General features: G+C 54.6%; 1 protein-coding gene and 1 non-coding gene across 2 annotated transcripts in view; one reads left to right on the top strand and one right to left on the bottom strand.

Annotated features, from left to right (window-relative positions):
• The window catches only part of Adap1 (ArfGAP with dual PH domains 1), a 44,201-nt gene extending 36,195 nt beyond the window's left edge, over nucleotides 1-8,006 (bottom strand). Inside the window, exon 1 of the mRNA XM_076839742.1 lies at nucleotides 7,925-8,006. Within this exon, the coding sequence (XP_076695857.1) occupies nucleotides 7,925-8,006 (82 nt within the window). The remainder of the gene's footprint in view (nucleotides 1-7,924) is intronic.
• Nucleotides 8,007-19,235: 11,229 nt separating this feature from the next.
• Trnas-uga (transfer RNA serine (anticodon UGA)) lies at nucleotides 19,236-19,306 on the top strand. The gene has a single exon. It is a non-coding gene; the product is annotated as a tRNA-Ser (tRNA).
• Nucleotides 19,307-23,654: the final 4,348 nt, after the last annotated feature.

The raw sequence follows: 23,654 nt of genomic DNA, 5'->3' as shown, positions 1-23,654 counted from the left end.
ATGCATGCAGCCCGGGTTCGATCCTCAGCACCACATACAAACAAAGATGTTGTGCCTGCCGATAACTGAAAAATAAATATTAAAAAAAATTCTCTCTCTCTCTCTCTCTAAAAAAATAAAATAAAATGAAATAAGCCTAATGGAGCAGATTTGCCATTATTTAAAAAAAACCCTGAAAAATGACAATTATCAGAACAGTGTGGCATTAACATGAAAATGGATACGTAGATCAATGGTTCAGAACAGTGAATCCAAAAAACAGACCCACCCCTAGACAGACATTTAATTATTGACAAAGATATCAATGCAAATCAGTAGAAAAAGAATACTTTCCCACCAGCTAGGTATCATCTGCAAAACAATAAACTTCAATCTCCAGCTCACCATATACAAGATATAACTCCAGTTGCCTCCTAGTGATAAATGTAAACCCCAAACTATAAAACTTCCAAAATACAACACAGAAGAAATTTTTCTGTGATCTTGGGTTAGGCAAAGATTTTCTTAGATACAGCCCCAGAATCAGAATTGAGGAGTGGAAGGAGATAAAATGGCTTGATGAGAATTTTTTTTTAATTTTTTGATTATTTATTTATTTGGCACGGGATTAAACCTAGGGGTACTTACCCAGTCCAGAACTTTTTTTTTTTTTTTTTTTTTTTTTTTAATCTGCTCTCTGAAAGTCACTGTTGAAGAAGTGAAAGTCAGGCCACACCAGAAAAAAAAATATTTGCAGATCATTTATCTGATAAAACAATTTGTATGCAAAGCCGATAAAGAACTATTCAAGCTCAGTGATAGGAAAACAACCCAATCAAAAAGTGGGCAAAAGATCTCAACACCCTCTACCAAGACACAAGAAAGATGCCCAGCACCCTCAGTCACCGGGGGCAGGGCTGGCTTCGAAGGGTCCTGCGGTCATTCTGGGAATGAGAAAATGTCCCGTACCTAAAGTGTGACTGTGGTCACTTTTTCCAACTCTGCATCTAAGTTGGGTGTGTGGTGGGTGTCAGCTACATCCCAGCAGAGAGGAACTTCAAACAGAACTGGTGCATCTCTGAGCCCACCTATCCCAGAAGATGGGCCCCCTACCATGCACTCACGGTCTTCAGGGACCCCTCCCAGACCCAGGGTGGCCAGGGTCTCCAGGTGCTGTGAGAGACCCTGGCCACCCTGTGCTCCTGGCCTTGGTGGGGGAAGCCGTGCTGTGACCCCGCTTCATGCTCCCCCCAGCTCCCCTCCTCCCAGCTCCATTCACCCTCCCTCTAACCCCCTGGCTCTGCCTCTCCCTGAGGTGACTCAGCCCCTCACCATTTCCGGGAACTGGTCTGAGGCACCTGGGCAGGTGAGGCACATCTTGGGGCTGAGCTGGGTGGAGCAGGTGTGTCCTTGGCTGGGGCCCAGGCAGTGTGGAAAGGGGGTGCAGAGGACCCTATTGCTAGAAACTGGTGTGGCCTAGCCTGGTGGCCTTGGTCTGGAGAACTTTGTCCTTTCCACTGCTAACACACAGTGTGTGACAATGAGTCCGCCTGGCTCTGGGCAGGGCAGATGGGCAGCTCAGGTGAGAGCCAAGCTCCTCAGGGTCAGCCTCAGGGGAGGGGTTCTGGCGCCTACCACCCTTTACAGTGGTCCCTAGGGGTCTTAGAAAGTAGGGCCTGTATGCAGGGTGTGCATAACTGTCCCCCAATCCTCAGCACCCCACCCTGCACTGAGACACAGGCTCCCCGGGGCTCCACTTTCCGGCCTGTGTGGTGGCACCTGCTCCAACACTCCATGTCACCAGGTGTCTGTCATTTTGCCCATCCTCCACTCCCTGCTGGAATCCACAAGACAGCCATGTTGCTTCAGGGCCCTGGCAGATTCCAGTGGCAAGGGGACACCTTGGACACCGTGGGCATCAGTGAACATCAGGGCCCTGGGTGGGCGAGGGGTTTGCACCTCTCCCCACCTCGCTCAGCCCTCAGCCCTTCTCCCACAAAGGCAGCACCCACCTGGCCTCCTGGGTCACTCCCATGAGACCCCCCCACACACACACCGTTTGCCACAGTCCCTCTCTCCATCCCACCCCCGCAGCTGCTCCAATGGGCTCCCACAGCCTCTGCTCCCATGGCCTCTGCTCCCATGGCCTCTGCCTCCCACGGCCTCTGCCTCCCACAGCCTCTGCTTCCCACAGCCTCTGCCTGCCCCACTGCGACTCCCACCTAGGGCAGGGCATGGGCTCCCTCCTCTGCAAATCATCTGGTCGCCTGGCTGTGAAAGCCATATTTTTGGAACCAGCTAGAGGTGGTGGTTGCACAACACTGTGAATGTTCTAAATGCCACTGAGTTTTCACTTTTAAACGGTTAATTTTATCATATGTGGATTTTGACTCAAGAATTTTTAAAAAGGAGAAAGAAACATTTAAATGTGGATGGCGCCCCAGTTCCACCGCAGTCTATCTCCTGCAGGGCTTCGCTGTGCCGCAGGCTCCACAGGCTCCGGTCTCCAGGCTGCCCATCACCCACCCCCAGGAATGCCCGCACCTTCACCGCCCTCCCCAGGGCTGTGGGCACCTCCGTCCTCCTGACCGTGGGGCTCCTGGCTCCTCCCTGCCCATCACACCCTACATCCCGGGTGCCAGCACACCCTGTTGCCTCCCAGGTCAAGGACGTGCCGGCTGACCCACAGCCAGCCCGCGTCTGGACTGATGAGTCCATCCATCTGTCCCACCAGCCGAGGGTCCTGCTACAAATCTCACTTCTCTTCTCACGTCTCTGCCCCGTGGCTCTCATGTGACCGGGAGTAAAGGCAAGACCTACAGTGGCCCTGGTGGGTCCTCTGACCTCACCTGCCGTGGGCTGGGACATGCTGGTCTCACCTCTTCAGGTTGTAAAGCAAGCCACCGGCCAGGCCCTGCCACGGCAGCCCCTCACTCTCACTCAGAGGCTGCCCAGGAGCCTCCCCCATCCCCTCACACTGCTCCCAGGTTTCACGTCTGTGACAATGACACATCTGGAAGTTCTCCACCCTAAACCCAGGTACCTGGCAGCCCACCGCCTGCATCCAGTGCTCCCTGGTCGCACCACTCTGTCTTACAGGGTCTCACACCTGCCTTCCCACGGGTCCACTCGAACCCTGCCCCCAGCCTCCAGAGACCCCACCCTCCCTCACCTCCCCCCATGTCTTGGCTTCCTCCTTATCCCACTGAGGTTCCCAGGCGGCAGTAGATCCTTGGCCCCTCCCTCTGTCACTCCATGCAGAGCCCTCCTCTCCACCCACTGAGGCCTGTGCCCAAGATGCAGAACATTCTAGAGAAAGACATGTCCCTGTAGAAGGTACTCTGCAGGATTCAGGACCACAGACCTGTGGGTACTGCCAGGAGCCACCACTCAGCCTCGCTCTCCCAGTTCCTTCTAACTCCCCAAAGTGGGCCTTCCTGCCCCCCAGCCCCCCTCTTGGCCATGAACCTGGCCTCTTATTCAGGAGGAAACCACAGCATCCCTCCAGGCAGGCTGAGCCTCCCCAGCCCGGGTCCCCAGCTCCCCCCAGGGGACCCCTCCCTTCCAGAGCAGAATCAGGATGCCTCCAAGTGCTGCCGCCAGCTCCCAAGCTGCACCTCACAGAGGCCTGGGTGGCTTGCTGCTCCCACGTCTCTCGGGCAGGCAGCACCCCCTTCCTGAGAGCCCAGCTCACCTGGCCAAGCTTCCAGCCTCCTGTGATTCCCTGCTGCCATCTCCTGCTGCTCAGGGCCACCTCCTTACCTGCCTTCCCCCGAAGCCCCTCCTGCCTTGGGTCATCTGCTGCAGCCTGAGATGAGGGAACCAGGACCCTCAGACATCCACTGAACTTAGACCACCCTGCTGGAGGTGACACCTCTGCCCTGTGGTTCCAGAGCCGTCCCCAGCCTTCAACTCCACTTCTTCCTGTTCCTCAAACAGGCCAGGGCAGAACAGGGCCTCTGGACCAAATGTCCCAACAGCCAACGTTCTTCCTGGAGACACCAATGGCCCAGCTCCCCTCTGTCCTCTGGCCTGACCACTCCTGAGAGGGCAGCTGTCCGTCACCGCCACACTCTCACCTGAGGCAGCGGGGCAGGTGGTGCCGCCCTGACTTTCGGTCACTTCTCTGCCTCAGTCTCGCCAGGCCCAGGCATGGCCTGGAGGAAGGCGCTGGCTGAGGCTCCGCCACAGCACGGGAGCGCACAGTCCCCAGCCACACCGCACAGGCCACCTCCACCACCCCTGGCACTGCCGAAGCCCCTTCCTGTCTCCAAGCACAGGTCCTCTGGTTTTGAAGAGGGATTATGCAGTGGTCTCATAGGGAAGAGGTGACAGGCAGGTGACATACCTGCCCGATGGGCACCTGAGGCCAAGCCAGGTGTAAATGAGCTGCAGCAGCCGGCAGGGCCTGAGGTCTGGGGAAAGTCGCCCTCACCTGAGCAGTGTGGGAGCCTGGTCACAGTGCCCGCATTCAGAGAGAAACCAGTAGTCACCATGGTTGGCCCAGCAGCCTAAGAAATCCATTGTGGGGTAACCTCAGTCAGCAGCACAGACTAGGGTGCCCGTTTGCCCAGGGGTGAGGAGAGAGGCGCCGTCCAGGCGGAAGGGAGAGGCTGGGGTCCCCAGTGCTTAAGCAGAGGGACAGGCCTCCAGCCCCCTCCAGCACAGGGTGCAGAGACCCTCAGGCACAGTCAGCTGGTAGGGTCTGCCCAAGTACACCCCAGGGTCCCCAGCTGGTGGTCAAGCATGTCGTAGGTGGGCAGGCATGTCGTAGGTCCTGTGGCATGGTGGGTGCCCGGGGCAGGGGAGGGATGGGGAGTCAGTGTTTAGAGGGGACAGAGCTTCAGTGTGGGGGGATGAGGAGGACCTACAGGTGGAGGTGGGGACGGCTGCATAGCCCTGGGAATGTGCGAATGCCACTGGGCCACAGACTCAGGCACAGTTAAGATGACAAGTATTATATTTACAAAAACAAACAGGTGAGCTGCTGCCCAGGGGAGGGGTGGGCCTGCCTGGAGTACCTCTTGGCAGCCCGCTGCCACCAACCAGACCCTCTCCCAAACCAGGCCAAGTTCCTGAAACTCCTCCCACCCAGTGCCTCTGCCTGGCTGCCAGCAATGTCTGAGTCTGAATGGAAATCATGGCCTCTGCCCTGAAGCCCTGGGGCTGAATGAGGACTTCACACTCTGAACCCACAGCTCCTGTCCCAGACCCTGAGGAACTTCAAGGACTGGGTCTCAGGGTCTCTTTCACCCAGTCCCTGCATGCATCCTGGCCCCCCAGAGCCTGGACCTGCCGGGGTCCTCAGGCCCAGGATGGCATGCACTTTACCTCCCTTGATGGACTCAGACCACCTGGACTAGCTAGAAGCAAAGACTTCCTCTGTGAGCCAGACCTCCAGAACCGGAAGGCCAGGGGGTCCTAAGAGTGTCCAGGTGACCAGCATCACCTGGAATTATTGCCCACACCCCAACCCACCCAAAGAGCTCAGACTCCCAAGCCCTCCTGGCATGTGAAGCACTGGAAACTGTTGCAATGAGAGCAGGCACTAGGGCACCTCCTCTCTCCTGAAACCCCCACCCACAGAGGGACTCCAGGGCATCTCCCCAGGAGAAGGGGCCCAAGCACAGTTACCCCCCATCCCAGCCTGTGATAAGAAAAGTGACTCTGACAGTGGTGGGTGGGTCCAGGTTCAAGGTCAAGGAGCCTGCTACTGGGGAGAGAAGGGGAAGGGTGTAGGAGGAGTTCCTCTGGGGGTGCAGAGACCCTCAGGCACAGTCAGCTGGTAGGGTCCGCCCAAGTACACCCCAGGGTCCCCAGCTGGTGGTCAAAGGTGGCTAGGACTGCCCTGCTGTCCTGCTTTCCAGAGACAGTGTTGTGGGGAGGGTGCCTTGCTCCTGCTGCCATGGTCAGGAAGCACAGCCATGAGCCCGCACGAAGGTGCTCTGATGACCGTGGGCAGCCCATGCTCTCTGCCCCCCGCAATTTCATCAACACCAGCATGGCCCGTGTTGCTATATCCCACAGTGACACAGGACAGGGACCCACACCCCAGCTTCAGCTGAAGAGCAGAGAGCCACGGGGGTCCCAGGCAGGAGCAGTGTGGTGGCCACAGCCTGGGGCAAGGCAGAATGATGGGGAGTTGGCACAAACAGCATGAGCAGGCAAGGCCAGGAATCAGGAAGCCTGGTATGCTTGGGGGCCCCCAAGTTTTCAGGGTCTTGGTTCCCCTGGTTGTAAAGTGGAAACAACCTCAGGTCTTGCCTGCTCCACGGGGCTGCTGGTCAGATAAGGCAAGCTGCTGATGTCATGGACCAATTCTGAAAAACTGGTGGCTTGGCCCAATGTCAGGAAGTGCTGGGCCTTAAAAGGGCCAAGGCTGTGCTGCAGCATCAAGCAAGGCTGTTGCAGGGCCATGGCCATGGGACTGAGGGGCCTGGGGACACTGAGTGGGCAGGCATGGCAGGCCAAGGAAGCCCCTCTTCCTCCTGCCAGGCTGGGCAGACCAGGTGGCGGGAGAGTGGATATGTGACCAGGGAGGCCAGGGACAAGGCTCGCTCCCCTTGCCCTGGGCATGGCCCCCCAAGGCAGGCCTGAGAGCTGACTGCCCTCCCCTCGCAGGCTCTCCCTGGCACAGCTCTCCTGAACATGTGGAATGCAGGTCTGGAGGAGGGAGGTGGGGAGTCGGTTGAGGCTGCATGCACGAGGAGCCTCCGCCCCACTGCGCCATCAGCAGGGCCCAGGAGGCCAGGGAAAAGGCCACTCCAGCCCCACGCTCTGCCCAGCTTCCCAGGAAATCCAGTCATTGTGTCCCTTGAGGGACAATGAGCTCCTGGTGTGGCCTCTCCAAGCCAACCAACAGATCCCCAGGACCTTGGGGTGTCAGAGATCCTTCCCAGCCCAGAAGGTAGGGAGGTAGAGACAGTCCCAGAGATCCTGTTCCCAGGGTGTCAGCAGGCTATGTCTCCAGCCAATATCCCAGGGATGGTGCAGGTCCCGTGGGGGCCCTCGGTGAGAGTCTGTTCCAAGGGGCTTCAGCTGGGAGCCCCCAGGCTCCTGGTGTACCTGGGTGCCCTGAGTGGGCACCTCCCGCTGGGGCAGGTGGCATAAGCAGGAAAACCTCTAGGGGCCACCCTCACTCCAAAGCCCAGGGCCTGCCTGGGCAGCTGCTCAGGAGCAGGCTCAGGCCGGTATGAAAGCACAACCAACCTCTGGGCCCATTGGACCCTGGCGCCTTGGAAATCACCCAGACCACGGGTCACTAAGGGACAAAGTCTGGAGAAGTCTGGCAGGGAGGATGGAGTGTCAGGTGCACCAAGGGCCTATCTCCACAGCCTCACCTGTCCTGGTGCCCCATCTGTCCTGGCCGCCTGCCCTAGAGCAGCTAGGTGCAGGGAGCTGGACTGGAGTCTGGAGTCCTTCCCCACAGGGTCCCCGCGGCTAGACGGGGTTTCCTCTCCCCCCCCTCACCCTCCGCCCTGGGCCAGTAATGGAAGGTGCTCCTGTGCCATGACGTCACCTCCAGGTAGCTGGAAGCCAGGTGGACCCCACATCCCGGCAGAACCCCTGGGGCTGCTGGCGGTCCCTTTCCTGCAGACATCCGCCCCCAGCAATTTCCTCTTTCTTTGAGAAGCCCGAGGTTTCGCAAGGCGGCTGGCGGTCCGCGGGTGACAGCGAGACACGCAGCCTGGCGGGGGAGGGGAGGAGGCGGCACAGGGAGGGCGCGAGCGGGGAGGCGCCCCAGCCCGCCGTCCGCAGGTGCACTCGGGGCCGTGCCCCACCCTAGCGCGGTCCGAGCCTGGTGACGACGCCCCCACCTCCAGAGGCGCCCTGGGTACCCCTCCCCGTCCCTGGGGCGGGCGGGCACCTGCCCGAGTCGCATCCGCCCGGCTCCATCCACCTGGATCTGCACCCACCCACACCCAGGCGACCGGCCCGCACCTACCCGGGGCGCCGCAGTCAGCGCAGCGCGCGTTCCCCGGCCGCTGCAGCAGCTCCAGCACGGCCCTCCGCCGCTCCTTGGCCATGGCCGCGATGCCGCCCGCGATGCCGATGCCGGGTCGGGGCCAGGAGCGTCGTGTTCGCTAGGGCCGCACGCAGGCCGCCCGCCGACGCCCCTGCGCCATCCCCGCGGCTCAGCCCGCGCGCGGGTTCCGCATTCCTGCTGCCCGTCCGGCTCCACAGCCGCCCGTGTGTCGCCGCCGGCCGCCTGGCGCGGAGCTGTGCGGCGGGGCCCAGGCGCACGGCGCGCTCTGGCCGGCTCGGCCCGCGGGCGGCCCCCAGCGGCGCGGGCGCACAGCTGCGTAGAGCGGCCTCCTCCCGCGCCCAGCCGCGCCCCGCAAGCACGCGGGATCCACCCCGCCCCACCTAGCACCCGGGGAGAGAACTGGCTGGTCTGGGTGGCACCGGCTGCAGTCGCCCGTGCTGGAAGTGTTCTGCGCCCACCGTGGTCCGGCGCAGGGGACCCGGGCTCACAGGGCTCCAGATGAGCACCCCCAACCGGCGCGCGCACCGCCCTGACAGTATCCTAGGACGCCCTGCCAATGTTCCTTAAAGGGAGGTGTGTGCCCAGCACTAGGGACAAGGGCGGCTCACACCCTCCCTCCTCAAGGAAGAGACAGCCAACGGGTGACAAACTCCAGGGTGACAAACTCCAGTGTGGGAGGGGACTCAGTCTGCGGCGAGCCTTCCACTCTCAGACTGTACCCAGTTCCCCCACCCACCACCACCTACAAAGAGTACAGGGGTAGCCAGAGGACCTAGACACATCCTTCCTGATCAGGGCGGGGAGGAGGAGGGTGGGGGGTATGTGTGTGTCACAGACCTGCCGGAGTAGGGTGGGTGTCTCTCCCTCTATGCATCCCAGCATCTTTTCTAATTCCTTCAATTTTTCTTAAATTATAAATGCAATCTGTTAGAAATAAAACATACCCAACTGAAAAATTAAAGGCTTTCCCCACCTGCCCCGCTGTGATTCTGAGGCCGCCCAGATTCCTAGAGCATAGCGGAGTAATCTGGTCCTTCAACCATGAAAACACCCAGTACTGCAGGTCTACCACTAGGGGGTGTTGGCAGTGCAATGGTTGGATCCTGAATGTGCCCCCAAAGGCCTGTGTTAAAGTTTTGTCCTCAAAGAGATGGGGCCTAGTGGGAAATCTTTGACCACTGTGGGGTGTGCCCTCCAAGGGACTGTGGGACTCCTGCCCCTTCCTCTTTTTCTCTTTTGCTCCCTGACCAGGAGGTGGGTTTTGCAGCCCCACATGCCAGGGTCATGGTGTGCTGCCCCATGGCAGGCCCAAAGCAACAGGACCAATCAATCATAGACTGGAACCTGCAAAACTGTGAGCCCAAATGAACTTTTTATCTTTATAAGTTGATTGTCTCAGGTCTTTGTGATCATGGCAGAAAGGCTGATTGTTTTTCACTTAACAAACCCTTCTGTGCCTCCAAGTTGATATGCATAGATCTACCTTTCTTTAATGGTTGCATCTATTCAAATGTGCCACTGGAAAATGATTTGCTCACCCTGTCACCAGTTAAGGAGCATGTAAGGCGTCTTCAGTCTGCTGGAATCACAGACAGGCTGTACAATGTACCTTCATACCAACATCTCTGCAAGCACTTTGGGTGGATTCCATCTGGTGGTGTCATTGGTGAGCATACAACAGGCACGAGCATTTAAAAGTTGGCAGACCCTGCAAATGGCCCTCCATTGGTGTACCACAAGTACACCAATGGCACCCTCTCCCTCCTGTCCCTTTTTAAACTCCGCAGATCTGCAGGCAGAATGTAGCAACCCATGTTGGTGTGCATTGCTGAGGTCCTAAATGTCTCCTTGTGTGCTCTTTCCCTTCACCTGGTCACAAGTCTGTCTCCTTCATGAGCCCGGAGCCTTTTTTGGTAAAAACAGGTGGTGTTTCCATCTCTGGGCCCTGTGCCAGGCTCAGGATCAGCCCCATAGTGCAAGCTTAGAGGATGTCACTGGATGGAGACAGACTAATGCTAATGACAACTCTGAACCAAGCATCAGGGGAAATGCCCGGGAACATTTTATTTTTGAACTCGTTCTACTGAGTTGTGTAAAGAGGTTGGATCTGGGGTGTGCAAAGGTTAGAACACTCGCCCAAGGCCACACACAGCTCATGTGTCCATAGCAGGACTGAAGTAAACAAACCCACCAAGACATGCAACTACACAGCACAGTTATCCAAGCCTACAGGAAAGAGATTATTCAATGGAGGGTCAGAAAAGGCCCCAAGGAGGCCTCAGAGGACAAGCAGGTGTGAAGCAAGATAAGAACTCAGCCTGGGGGAGCAGCATGAGCAGCTGTCCAGCACTGGGTGGCTCTGGGGGTCGTTTGGCTTCTCTGTTCTTCCACTGACAGGAAGTAATGACGTTGTCCAGGGAGGTGGGAGGGACAGAAGATCGAAGACAAAGGTGTGTGTGTGCACAGATCAGAGATGTTGGGATGTAAAAACTTCTCCAAAAAAAGAGGGCTAGGGCTGAGGTTGTGGCTCAGTGGTAGAGTGCTCGCTTAGCACATGTGAGGCACTGGGTTCGATCCTCAGCACCACACAAAAATATATCAATGAAATAAAGGTATCTACAACTAAAAAAAATTTTTTTTTGAGAGAGAGAATTTTTTAATATTTATTTTTTAGTTTTCAGTAGACACAACATCTTTGTCTGTATGTGGTGCTGAGGATCGAACCCGGGCCGCACACATGCCAGGCGAGCGCACTACCGCTTGAGCCACATCCCCAGCCCCTAAAAAAATTTTTTAAAAGAGGGCTAGCCCAGAATGATGGCACATGCCTGTAATCACAGCAGCTCAGGAGCTGAGGCAGGAAGATTTCAAGATCAAAGCCAGCCTCAGCAAAAGCGAGGCTCTAAGCAACTCAGTGAGACCCTGTCTCTAAATAAAACACAAGGAGCTGGGGATGTGGCTCAAGTGATAGCACCTTCGCCTGACATGTGTGAGGCACTGAGTTCGATTCTCAGCACCACATAAAAATAAAATAAAGATTAAATAAATAAATAAAACACAAAATAGGGCTGGGGATGTGGCTCAGCAGTCAAGAGTGCCCCTGAGTTCAATCTGGTGCCCCCAAAAAATTAATTAATTAAAATATAAAAGGGCTGTGGGTGTGGCTCAGTGGTTAAGCATCCCTGGGTTCAATCCCCAGTACCCCAAAAATAAATAAATAAAGAGAGCTCCTCTGACCAAGCCCTGCAGCAGCTCCCTGGACATTCAGGATTGCTAAAGCAGGGTTCCTTTGGTCCCGCCTGGCTGTGGCCAGACTGGATGCTCATGAACAATCCCAAAGGTAACAGCCTGGCCTAGGGTGGGCCAGACTCAGACAAATGCTGGCCACAGGCATCTCAGGATCCATGGTGCTGGTGTGGATGCCAGAAAGGCTGCTGCCTGCTCCTGCGCAAGGTCCACCCACAAGAAGCCCTTCTGGCCTGAGCTTCCTGCTCCCTCTGCCCACTGGATCCCCCTTGCCTGCCAGCCCCAGCACACAAGGCTACACTGAAGGCCCTCAATCCCAGTTCCTCAAGCACTTCCTAGCCTGGTGGGGGCCTGGACAAGACTGGCCTCTACATCCCTATGGCTACTTGACCACACTGAGGAGCCCCTAGGCTGTGAGCTCCTTGCAGTAGTTTGTTCTTGCAGCATCCCCTGAGGTTAGTCTGCATACTGCACATAGTAGGTCTGCAGGCGGTTTTGATGGGGACACAGTCTCACAGCTGTGAAGCTGCAGGGTGAAGCCAGGGCCTTGTCCCCAGCCTATGGAGCTGCATATCAGTGTGGGCAGGGGTGACTCTTCCCAGGGAAGGTGTGAAATGGACCAAGGCCTCCAGGGACAGCATAGGCCCTTGGGGGAGATGGCCCTGCCTTCAGCCTGGCCACTCCCAGCAGAGCAGACGCTTTCACAGGGGTATCCAGGACACTCCCCACTGGCACACTCCTCCTTGAAGTCCCCAGCTGCCCAACAGAGGCCCCCAGATGAGGGGAAGAGGCCCCATCTGAAGCAGGAGGATCCCAGAGCTCCTGGCACACCGCCGAGAGCCTGAGATGACTAGGTCCAGGGCGCTGGTGGTGGCACCCCTCTGGGGGAGTATGAAAGAAACTCTCTCTCACCAGTTCCCTTTTTTGTTATCACAAATTGATATCTTGCTGACTAGATTTCCAAGGTCCTCAAAGCAAAAATTGTTATCAGCCACCAAGAAACTTCTCTCTGGTCCCTGGAATCCCCATTCTGCAAGCTATTTGATACCAGCAGCTTTGCAGCATGATAATGAGACTTGATTTATCTTCAGTGGCTCAGATGCTTCCGGAAGCACAGGCAGCTCAGTCTGCAACACCCCCCCCCCTTCCTATGCACCTCCCGTAAGATGGGCTGGGAGTTGGCAGGATGCAGGCCTTATCATCAGAGTCCCTCTCTGAACAGCAGCTGCTGGAGGGACACCCACCTTACCAGGGAGGAAGATGGCTGGGCTGACCCAAGGCTCCGGCCAGATGGAGAAACCAAGGCTATTGAGGGAGGTGAAGATGGAACTAGGGGGGCAGGGAATGCCATGGACATCTTCCTTTCAGGAAAATGAGGTTTGCCCTGGGGCAGGAGAGCCAGGCTGGGTGCCAGAAGCAGAGAGCAAGGAAGGACCCGCTGATGTGCCTGGTGCTGGGGGTGGTCCTGAATCCCCGTGTGTATGAACAGGGTGACCCTGGCACTGGTGCTGCAATCCACAGAGGTTTCCAGCACATGCCAATTCATGCCACAGGCTGAACTGTGTCCCCCAGAGATTCGCTGGAATTCTGACCTGTGGGTCTTTGCAGGTGACATCAAGCTAAGATGAGGTCAAAGTAGATTGGAGTGGCCCTAATCCAGTATGATGATGTCCTCATAAACAAGGGGAAATTTGGAGACAGAGACGGGAAAGTACTGTGTGAGACAGACACTAGCGGTGGGTGTGTGAGCTGAGGCCACCCAAGATTGCCAGCAACTGTCAGAAACCCAGCAAGGCCTGGAACAGACTCTCACACAGGCCCCAGAGGTGCCTCCCTACGGAAGCTTTGACCCCATCTCCAGCCCCTGAACTGAGATCCGTGTCTGCCACTGGAGCCCACCTTGATGCTTGCTGCAGCAGCTGAGCAGTCACAATTTGACCTTGACTTTGTTGCAGTTGCACAAAACAGATCCAGAAACCTGCAGCCAGTTGGGGACTGAGCAGTGGGGCCGTTAGGCATCTGTTGTACCCAGCTGTTTTCTCATAGTCACCTGGGCCTGGCCTCACCCAGTTCTGGCCCCACAGGTCTGGATTTTCCACAAATTCTGCTGGAGACATGGGGCCCAGGTGGTCTAGATCAATGTAATCTGGGGGAAAAGAAGGCAGAGGGGGTCTAGCCACTCTGGAAAACTCACAGCCCAGGTCAGGTGTCCTTCTCTTGAAGCCAGAGGAGCCCTGGACATGCAACTTGAAAAGCTGGACTGTGTCCCCAACTTTCCTGCCACTATTCCAGCTCAGAGCACAGCCATTGCTACCCAGGGGTCTCACCTCTTGGGCTGGGGTCCTAGTGGCTGCAAGCAGGGGCAGAGCCTAGGGGAGATGTCTGGGTGCAGGGAATGGACCATCATGGAGAGAGAGCAGATATAAGACACATCTCACCTGGTACGGTGACGCATACTTGTAATCCCCGTGGCTGAGGCAAGAGGATTGCTAGTTCAAAGCTAGCCTCAGCAATTTAGGGCAACTCAGCAACTCAGCAAGATCCTGTCTCTAAATAAAATACAAAAAAGGGCTGGGGATGTAGCTCTTTCGTTAAGAGGCCCTGAGTTCAATCCTCAGTACAAAAAAAAAAAAAAAAAAAATATATATATATATATATATATATATATATATATATATATGTATGTATATATCTCGAGGTGGAAGTGACCCTGGCTTTGCCACTGGCTTTGTGGCATCTGCAGGGGAGAGATAGAGACCAGAGTAAGCCCCAGAGTTTCTGCTCAGGGACCCAAGGAGGTGTGGAGCCACCAGCATAGAAGAGGTCCAGGAAGGAGTCCTTTCGGGGGATGAGGGCATGGGACAGAGATAACTGGAATCAGCTGGCCAGCAGGAGCCATGTGGGTCCCCAGGAGAGGGCTGGGCAGGCCCAGGCTGTTGCAGGGAGGTCCCATGGCCTGGGGTGCACGAAGCCAGGAGCCGGCCACCCCCTCGGGTGAGGCCTCCCTGGCCTCTCCTGAGCGCTGCAGGGTAGCCATCCGAGGTCATAATCCTCACCATGGACTCCATGTCTCAGGGCCAATGATTTAAATTAGCCTCAACCGGGAAGGGAAGAGAACAAGGTCCACCTCCTAAAACTAGATTCACCTTTGTCCCCCTTCCTTGCAAGGCCGGGTGGCTGTGGCCACAACCCTCTGCCTGGTCTGCTTCTAGACACACCCCAGAGTGGGGGTTCCCACAGGTCTTCCCAAAGGGAGGGAGCAGGGGTTTTGGAGCCAGCCTTCCATAGGTACCCCAGAGTTCGTGTTGGCAAGGCTCCCCCAGAGGAACAAGCAGAGCAAGTCTCCTCTCCCAAATGGTCGAACCCAAATGAAGAAAGCACGGAAATGCAAGACAGGGACATGCAATGAACAACAGCTTCGGGGTGGGGCTGGGGGCAGCAGGAAGAGTCCCTGCCTGCCACTGGTTCTCACCCAGCCAACTCCTCTGCCAACCCCCACCAAAAAAAAAATTTTTTTTCCACCAAGGAAAACAGAAAAATCAAAAGGGAAGATGCTCGGCAGCACAGGAGTGTTTCCAAGGAGCTTTGCTCAAGAGAGGCTTCGTGGAGACAGGCAAGTACATTCAGCAAGCGGAGAGACTGGAACAGTGACCAGGGAGCCACCCCAGCACAATCCCAAGACCGGAGCCAGCATACCCCACACTACAGAGTAGGGAGCAGGAGGGCAACACCTCTCCCAGGACCAAGATGGCTTCGGCACACCTTTCTGGGTGTGGTACCGGGCCCCAAAGCCCCCTGGAAGCAGGGAGTCCTCTGGCATCTTCTCAAAGATGACAGCTAGGTCTCAAGCCTCTGGGGGGCTGTGGCTGCTAGGGTCTACTGGGTGCACTCAGGGCATTTAAAATATTTTCTGGGGGTGGCGGCAGTGTGGTGGTGCACTCCTGTAATCCCAGCAACTCAGGAGACTGAGGCAGGGGATTGCAATTCGAGGCCAGCCTAGGCAACTCAGTGAGACCTTGTCTCTAAATAAAAAATAAAAAGGACTGGGGGGTGTGGCACAGTGGTGAAGCACCCTGGATTCAATCCTCAGTACTGGGGGAAAAAAAATTCTGCTTAGTTTTCCAATGGGCAGAGGCAAATGGTGTTGGGGGAGGGGTGTGTCATGGAGATCAGCCCTAGACCCATGAGAAGGTGGTGAGGCTAGCATTGCACCCGGGCCAGATAGGTGTTCTTGGACACACCGTCCTTCCTTCTCCAACCTGCCTCTAATGACAAGCTGCCTCTCTGGACACAGCCCAGCCCCCACCCCCCGCAGGGAAAGGTCATCTGGGGCTGCATCCATAAGCTGAACTTGGAACTTCCGGCTCGAAACACAGTGATGGAAGCTTCCCTCCTTTTCCTGGACCCGGCTCCTTTTTTTCTTTAATATTTATGTTTTAGTTGTAGTTGGACAAGGTACCTTTATTTAATTTATTTATTTATATGTGGTGCTGAGGATGGAACCCAGGGCCTCGCACATGCTACGCGAGCGCTCTACTGCTGAGCCACAACCTCAGCCCCAACCCAGCTCCTTCTTAGTGGCCCCAATTGAGCAGTAGATTTTAAGTTCACAAGAAATATTTACTTACAAAGAACTCTTACAACTCCATAATATAAAGAATCAGGTAACCCTTCCAGGGATGCAGTACCACTACCATCCAGCAGGGGACGACAGACCACAGTGTTTCCGATTCTCCAGGCCAGGACTTTCCTGCAGGTGAATGGGAGGCTGTCCTGAGTGGAGCTCCCTCCCTTCCTGCTTAAAATGGCCAGGCTTCTGTGAAGTCCTCAGGCAGGCACCCTGCAGATTCTGGGTCCCCAAAGTCATCAACCACTCCCCAGCACCTTTCAGAGAGGGTCGATTCCCTGCCAGCATGCAATGAAGCCTGGAGAAGAGATGATGCCTGGTTCTTGTCCCTCCTCTGCTGGGAATGTCTCCTCCCTGGCACCTGACCCCGTGCCCACCTAAGGAACCGTTGTCCACAGTCTAGGGGACTCTTGCTGCCACACACATGGTTGGCTCCACCTCCACCCCTGGCCCAGTTGTGATGGAGACAAGCCATCAGAAAGAGCCCCTCCTGAGCAGGCATGTTTTCATTTGTTAACTTGGGTACACCCAAGATTGGGTGCTATTGAAAGTCAAGGTTCTCTTGCTGAGCCCCGAAGAGGGGCTAGGGCTGTGGGAAACGAACAGGGCTGTGTTGTCCTTGTCTCAAAACTGGTGTTTCCTCTCCGAGGGTCTGGAATGAACACCTCTTGCCCCATAAACACAGGGCAGCCCTGTCTCTCACCCACATGGATAGTCAGTGAGAGCACCAGCTGGCGCATTTCTCTGCTCTCTGTCCCCAGCCTCCACTCTGCACAGGTGCTGGAGATCCCTGGTAACTATTCTGGAGTGACTCTTGATTGACCTGAGCTGAGAGGCTGGTGCTCCTGACTTAGCACTGTGAGTGCGGGCAGGTCGGTGTCACTGTGACTACAGGCTCCACAAGTGTGCTCAGTTCCTCCTGGCCAGAGCTACCACTGTGCCCAGGCCAGGCCTGATGGCTTGCAGGCATGGAGTGCTCCAGCTCAGCCTTGGCTGATGCCCTGTGCCTTCCTGGTGGGTGGTCGAGGGCAGAGTGTGGATACTTCCTGCCTGTGCCTAGCCTCTGCAGTGGCTCCTGGGTATTGCTACTTTCCAGTTTCACTCTTATCTCAGAGCCACCTTTGCCACACCACTCCGGTCTACCAGATGGGCCCCTGCTCTTTCGTCCTTTGTACTAGGAGGTAGGCTCCCCTCTGCCCCAGAAGAGGGTGTGGTGCAGCACATAGAGGGAGGGGCATACGAGGCCTGTCGGCCACCCAGCAACAAGAAAGGTCACCATTCAGGGACCTGGAAAGAGGAACCTATTCTAGAAAGTTGACCCTGGTGGGGTATAAAGAAAGAGCCCAGCTGCCCTTGGACCCAGACAGCCTCCTCCCTGCCACCCATCTGGGAGAGGAGCAATGCCCCCAGCTCAGGGATGGCCTCACAAAGAACAGGTGCACAGTGTCCAGGGCAGTGGGAACCTCCTGCCCAGAGACAGTGATTTTTTCTCATTTCGGTGTCCCTGTCTCCCTTCCCTGAGTTCACAGGTTTTCTCCTAGGGGGTCTGAATTTTGCCTTGGCTCTTTGTGTGTTGGGGGTCTGAATGAATAGATGCCAGGCCTCCCTCACTGCTGAATCAGCCCAAGGAAACCTGCTGCTCTCAGAAATCCTTAGGACTTTCTGGCAGCTTGAGACACATGCTGAACTCACCTGCGGGAGCCAGGGGTGAAGCATGTCCTCCGCACGGTGCTACTTTCCATTCCAAACTCTGCAGGTCCAGTCTCAGGGGCTGAGCCCTTGGAGGGCAGCCGTGATGACTGCCACCATGCTGCCTTGCACCTGAATAGCACAGGATCTCCTCCATCCACACAGGCCAGCAGGGGGCAGTTGAAGGCCAGATCAAGACGCAGGAGCACACACTGCCCTCCAGCCCTCACCTCCCATCAGCTCCAGCAAGCAAGCTTCCCAGGCCCCCAGCATCCATCGGTACCCCGAACTCCCTTACAAAGGTGCCCACTTGGGTTTCTGAGCCCCTGGGCCCATCTCACAGGGCATCCTGGGTACAGTTGTGGGATATATGTTTTCCCTAATGAAATTCAAGTGGTGCTGATATTCGCTCTGGCTGCCAGCAGAACAGGAGCCTTCCTGACGCCTGCACCAGAGCCCAGCCCTTCTGCTCCAGGAGGCACCTCTCTGCACTCCAGCGCTCTCTTCACTTTACAGTGCGCAGTGAGCACAGCCCCAAGATGTGATTTCACTCCTCCAGAAGGCTGGAGACCCGTGATCTTGTTCACAGTATTATGACAAAGTCACTTGTCTTGTGGCTCAATGGGAAGTTCTTTAGTGTTTCTGGCAGTAATAAAATCCCTGCTTTCTCACCCATAAAGATATTAATTTACTGAACAGTTTAATTTGAGCACAAATTGGGTGCCATCATACACCAAAGATGGGAGCATCGGCTTCCCAAGCAGACGTCCCGAGGAGGCTGTGCGCACAAAGGGGTCCGTGTGCAGATTGTCGTCTGCAGGCTCCTGCATCAGTGTGAAGGCCACGCACACCTGGGCTCCTCTGTGTCTCCCCCAGGGGAAACGAGCAGACAGACAGGATCCCACCCCCACAGCACCCATGATGCCATCAGGGAGACAAGCTGGGCCCCTCCTGTCCCCACGCAGCAAAGAGCCTCCGGCCGGCTCCATGTGCCTCGTGGAAGAGCAGCAGGTACCAACTGCATCCCAACTCCTAAGCCAGCACGTTGTCTGCCAGGAGAATCAGCCGACTGGCGTATTCACAGGCGATGGGAAATTAACACAGGCAATATAATTTATAGAGGATGTAGAATGATAACTCAACACAAGGGGTTTCTTTAAACTAATGATTTTATTGTTTCTATAAAAATGATACATGCTTGTTATAAAACACAGTCATAAAAATACAAGGAAGAAAAAGCCACACGTCCTCCAACAACTGCATCCCGATATTGCCAACGTTCCCTGTGCGGTGTCCAGGCTCCTCCCTGCTGCACAGATTAGAACTCGTCTAACAGACAAATGCTTCCCCAGCGGGGTCCATGCCACAGCCATGGGGGCTGCTTCCACTTCCCATTCCTGTCTGTTAAGTATATAACTGATCTTTGTGTCACTTGCCAGGAAGGAGTGCCAAAGGTCTCAGAAAAACGTAGGATTTAAACTTAGTCCTGAGAAAACTCCATTATGATGTGACTGCTGCCAACAAAAAAGAGAAACCAACTGCCTGCTGGGCACGGTGATGCACACGCCTCTAACCCCAGCGGCTAGGGAGGCTGAAACAGGAGGATCACAAGTTCAAGGCCAGCCTAATCAACTTAATGAGGCCCCAAGCAACTTGGCAAGACCCTGTCTCAAAACAAAAAATAAAAAGGACTGAGGAAGAGGCTGAGGATGTGGCTCAGTTGGTAGAGTACTTGCCTTGAATGCACAAGGCTCTGGGTTCAAACCCCAGCACCACCAAAAAAAAAAAAAAAAAAAAAAAATTCTGGGATGTGGTTCAGTGATTAAGTATCCCTGGGTTCAATTCCTGGTACTAAAAAAAGAGACAGGGAGAGAGAGAGAAACTAGTCACAGTTACCCAAGAGATCCAGGTTGTTCCTGGGAACAGCAGGATGGGACAGCCCTTACACAGGGCTGCCTTTGGGACTCAGGTGAGAATCACTGCTGATGTTTTTCACATTTGGGGAAGTGTGATGGGCAGAATAATGTCCCCAAGACATCAAGGTTCCAATCCTTGGAAACTGTGAACTTCTCAGGGTGGAAGGGACTCACCAAAGCGATTTAATTAAGGGTCTTGTGACAGAGAGATTACTGGGGCTACCTGTGGGGCACACAGGCACGAGGGTCAGAGTCAGAAATGTGAGCACAGAGGCAGGGGTGAGATTGACGATTCAGGAAGGTCCACCACTGGGGAGTGTGTGGCTCCAGTATCTGGCACAAGCTGGGAAATGGACTTTACCAGAGCCGCCTGCAGGAGGACAGTCCTTAGACTGCTTTAGAGCCTGACTTCACACCGCAGTGCTTTTGTTTTGCTTTAAGCCAGGGGTCTGAGGAACTAGTGCAGCAATAAAAATGAACACGGGAGACCCCCCACCACTGCCCCAGGACGAATATGACTTGCTCTTTAGGCAGGGTGGGTGGGGCCAGCAGAGGGGGTGCCAACAACCCAGGCTGCGGAGCCCTGAGGTATGTGCAGCACCCCCTCCTGGGGGTCATGAGCCAGACAAAGGAGGGGCCCTGGTGGCCTCTGGTCAGTCCTCATCCTTCTGGGAAGGAAATCATGGGCCCACATCTAAGACCAGGGCTGCCTCAAATTCACCCATTATGTCACATCAAAGGAGAGCTCTTGAAAGATTTTCCAAGCACCATTTGTTTGTTCTGCAATGCTGGGGAAGGCACTCAGGGCTTCTCACATGCTTGTCGGTACCATGCCACCGAGCTGCACCCTGGCCATCTTTTAATGATGTCATAATGGCTGAAGGTACAGGCGCACAGGATAAATAAAACAAATTCTCTATATGACAAAAGACTCTTGTCATATGACTACCAAAATTATTTTCTGGGAAGCTTTGGTGGGAGACTGGCTGGGTTTCCCCTGGGTACCCTGTATTTGCAAACCAGACCTAGGAAATGATGTAAGGAATGAGAATGACCATGCAATGGTGGCTGTGTTGGGGTGCTCTGTTTCTTTCCTACGATCCCCTGTTGCTGCATTAGATAATGACTGAAATTTATTTCAAAATGAGAATTGAATCGTGTATACAGAAAGCTCAACTACAAAGACTTTTATACAAAAAATTTTAAACTTTATATTTCAAACTAATTTCAGACTTCCTAAGGTGTTACCAGTAAGAAGGCCATATACCCAGCTCCCCTAAAACACTGAACAGCCTCAGTCCAGAATCAAAGGAAATCCATGCTGGTACCACTCCACTGGCTTACCTGCAAGTTCTCAGCACTTAAGAATGTCCCAGTGTCCCTTCTCAGAAGCCAGGATCCACACGGCACCGAGTCCCCACATCTCTTGTGTGCTCAGCCTATGATAGTTACTGAGCTACATCCCTAGTCCTTTTTGAAACACAGCTTTGCTAAATTCCTGAGGCTGGCTTAGAACTCACAATCCTCCTGCTGCTGCCTTCTGAGCCACTGGGATTACAGGCACGTGCCACTGTGCCTGGGCTCCACGACCTTTACAGTGTTGATGGGCAACTGTCTGGTGCAGGGTCCCAGGGTGGGTCTGCCTGTTTCTCATGATTAGGTTCAGACTGTGTATTGGGGGCAAGCCTCAGAAGCAAAGCTGTGTCCTCTGTGCATGATACGGGGCATGAGCTGAAGTAAGTCTCATTTCTGGCAATGACCACACGGCCAAGGTGATCACCCCTGTAATGTCACTGTCATTCCCTTTGTAATCACTGAGCATCTGGAGTGGAGGCTTTTCAAGACAAGACGTGTTTTGCCTCACATTTTGCCACTAACTTCACTGTCTACTGACGGTTCCTGTCTGCAGCCATTATCACTGTAGTGTTTGTCACACATGATACCTTATCCACATCAATTCTTCCATACTAGTCAGAATTCACAAGGAAGAGCTGTCCCTCCTACCACTGACATATTTATTCAATTATTTCCACCAGCGTGGCCTCACGGTATTAGTGTCCATTGTGGCTTGTAGCCCAGCACCATCATTATTTATTTTCTTCCTCAGTTCATCTCAGGTTTGGCCAGTGGGGGCTCCATTACTGCCTCCTGCCTCCTCTCAGCAAGCTGGTCATTTGTTCAGTAATTCCTTACTTCCTGGCAGATACACTGGGCTCATTTTGACTTTCCCCACCCTGGTCTTAGCCTCCACCAAGATCCTGGTTCCTCTTGTGAGAGAATGGTGGAACCCAGACCTGGGGCTGGGTGTCATGGCCCCAGGCCTTCCATACAGGGGCTAGGACACTCGCTTGCTCACGCCTGCCTGTGCACACACACCCCGATTTCTACATCTAGCTATCCTTATATTAGAAAGCCAGGAGTTCAACAGAGCGGGCTCTCATCATCTACAGTGCTGTTTCTAATTTTCCAACTTAGAATAAATAGGGCCAGAATCATAGTCCATGTGGAAAATGAGCTTGCTACCTAAAGATCTTTCGTTAGCTTTGGTTAAAATTCTTCCAAAGTAACACAGCCTAGAGCCATCTCTGCCATCAGTGGCTCCCCACATCCTGGTTCGTGTGTTTTGAGCACAGTTCAGTCAGAACACAGGAGCTGAGAGGCCTCATTCCTAAGGCTTCTCTGCCTGGTGGGTGCCATTTAATTTCTGATTTATCCTTCCTGATTATTTTTTTTTTGTACAAATAAGTGAATAATCCTTTGGCTTCCCGTGTTCCTCCTCTGTAATGTTCAACAGGTGCTCTTGTGGCTCTGCGTTTCCTTGCTTATCAGGATGTCGCGGCACCACTTGTCACATCACCTCAGCCTGTCCTCCTCCACTGCTGGCACAGTGCTCCACCGCGTGGAGGTGCAGTTCATACAGCATCTGGCACAGGAGGGAGTTTGGGTTGTTTAATGCTTTGCAATTGCAAAGTGTGCTGTGATGTGCACACTATACACACAGATTTAGAGCTGGGCATGGTGGTGCACTCCTGTAATCTCAGAGGATAAAGCAGGAGGCTTGCAAGTTCGAGGCCAGTTTAAGTACTTGATAAGACTCTAAGCAACTTAGTGAGACCCTGTCTCAGAATAAAAAATAAAAAGGGCTGGAGATGTGGCTCAGTGGTTAAGCACCCCAGGGTTCAATCCTCACTACCAAAAAAATTAATAATAATAAAATAAAATAAAATACTTAGGAATGGCTCAGTTTGGCTTAAGTAAAATAATAAGCCCCAACTCTGCAGCACACTCAGCATGACAGAGATCAAATGCTAAATAGGCTGTAGACAGGAGCAGCTGCACCCATGCACATGCACCCATGCACGTGATAACCATGTTCTGTGGGCATGTGGAAATGAACCCAGCCCAAGAAACATCCCCTCCCGCAGGGTTGTTTGGGATGTCTAATCAAGAAAGGGCTCACCATGGCACAGAAAACTCAAGGCCTTAAACGCAGAGAACTGGGGATGAGCTGAGAGGCCTCCACCCCTCACAAGCCCATGGTGCAGAGGGGCCCATTCTCAGGGATTACAACTGGCAGGTTTGTCTGCCCTTCCTGGTGGGCCTGGGGAAGGTTTGCCACCAGAGGGACATGCCCTGGGTTCTCCTCCCCCCAAACCTCCTCTCACTGTCCTCCACACACTTCCCAGGAGCCAAGGAAGGCAGTCTGCAGGGCCAACCCTTCCCAACAGTGCTGTGAAGAGGGGCAAGTCTGAGCGCAAACAGGCCCAGATGCACATGAGCATTTGTTGGTGGCCTTGAACCCTGGCATACAGCAGAATACCTGTGATGTTAAGCAACCCACAGGCAATTCTGAAAAAGACCCAAGCGTGGGGCGTAGTGGCGCACTCCTGTAATCCCAGGACTCAGGAGGCTGAGGCAGGACAATCATGAGTTCAAAGCCAGCTTCAGCAACTCAGCAAGGCCTAAATAAAATATAAAAAGGGCTGGGGATGTGGCTCAGTGGTTAAGCACCAACGAGTTCAATCCTCAGTACTAAAAAAAGAAAAAGACAGACATCTGGGCCGAGAGCCACCATTGTAAGCACTGCTTAAAGAACTCACTTCACACCAGGGCACCACTACTGGGATGCACCCAGGGATGCTGAGCAAGCATCGGCAGTGAAAGAAGTGGGGTGTAATAATAGGATAAAGAAATAGAAAACAACCCAGTC

Source organism: Callospermophilus lateralis, chromosome 19 (genome assembly GCF_048772815.1).
Source record: "Callospermophilus lateralis isolate mCalLat2 chromosome 19, mCalLat2.hap1, whole genome shotgun sequence".
Lineage (NCBI taxonomy): Eukaryota > Metazoa > Chordata > Mammalia > Rodentia > Sciuridae > Callospermophilus > Callospermophilus lateralis.
Note: the sequence above shows the minus strand (reverse complement) of the source record. Positions and strands in the feature narration are given on the sequence as shown.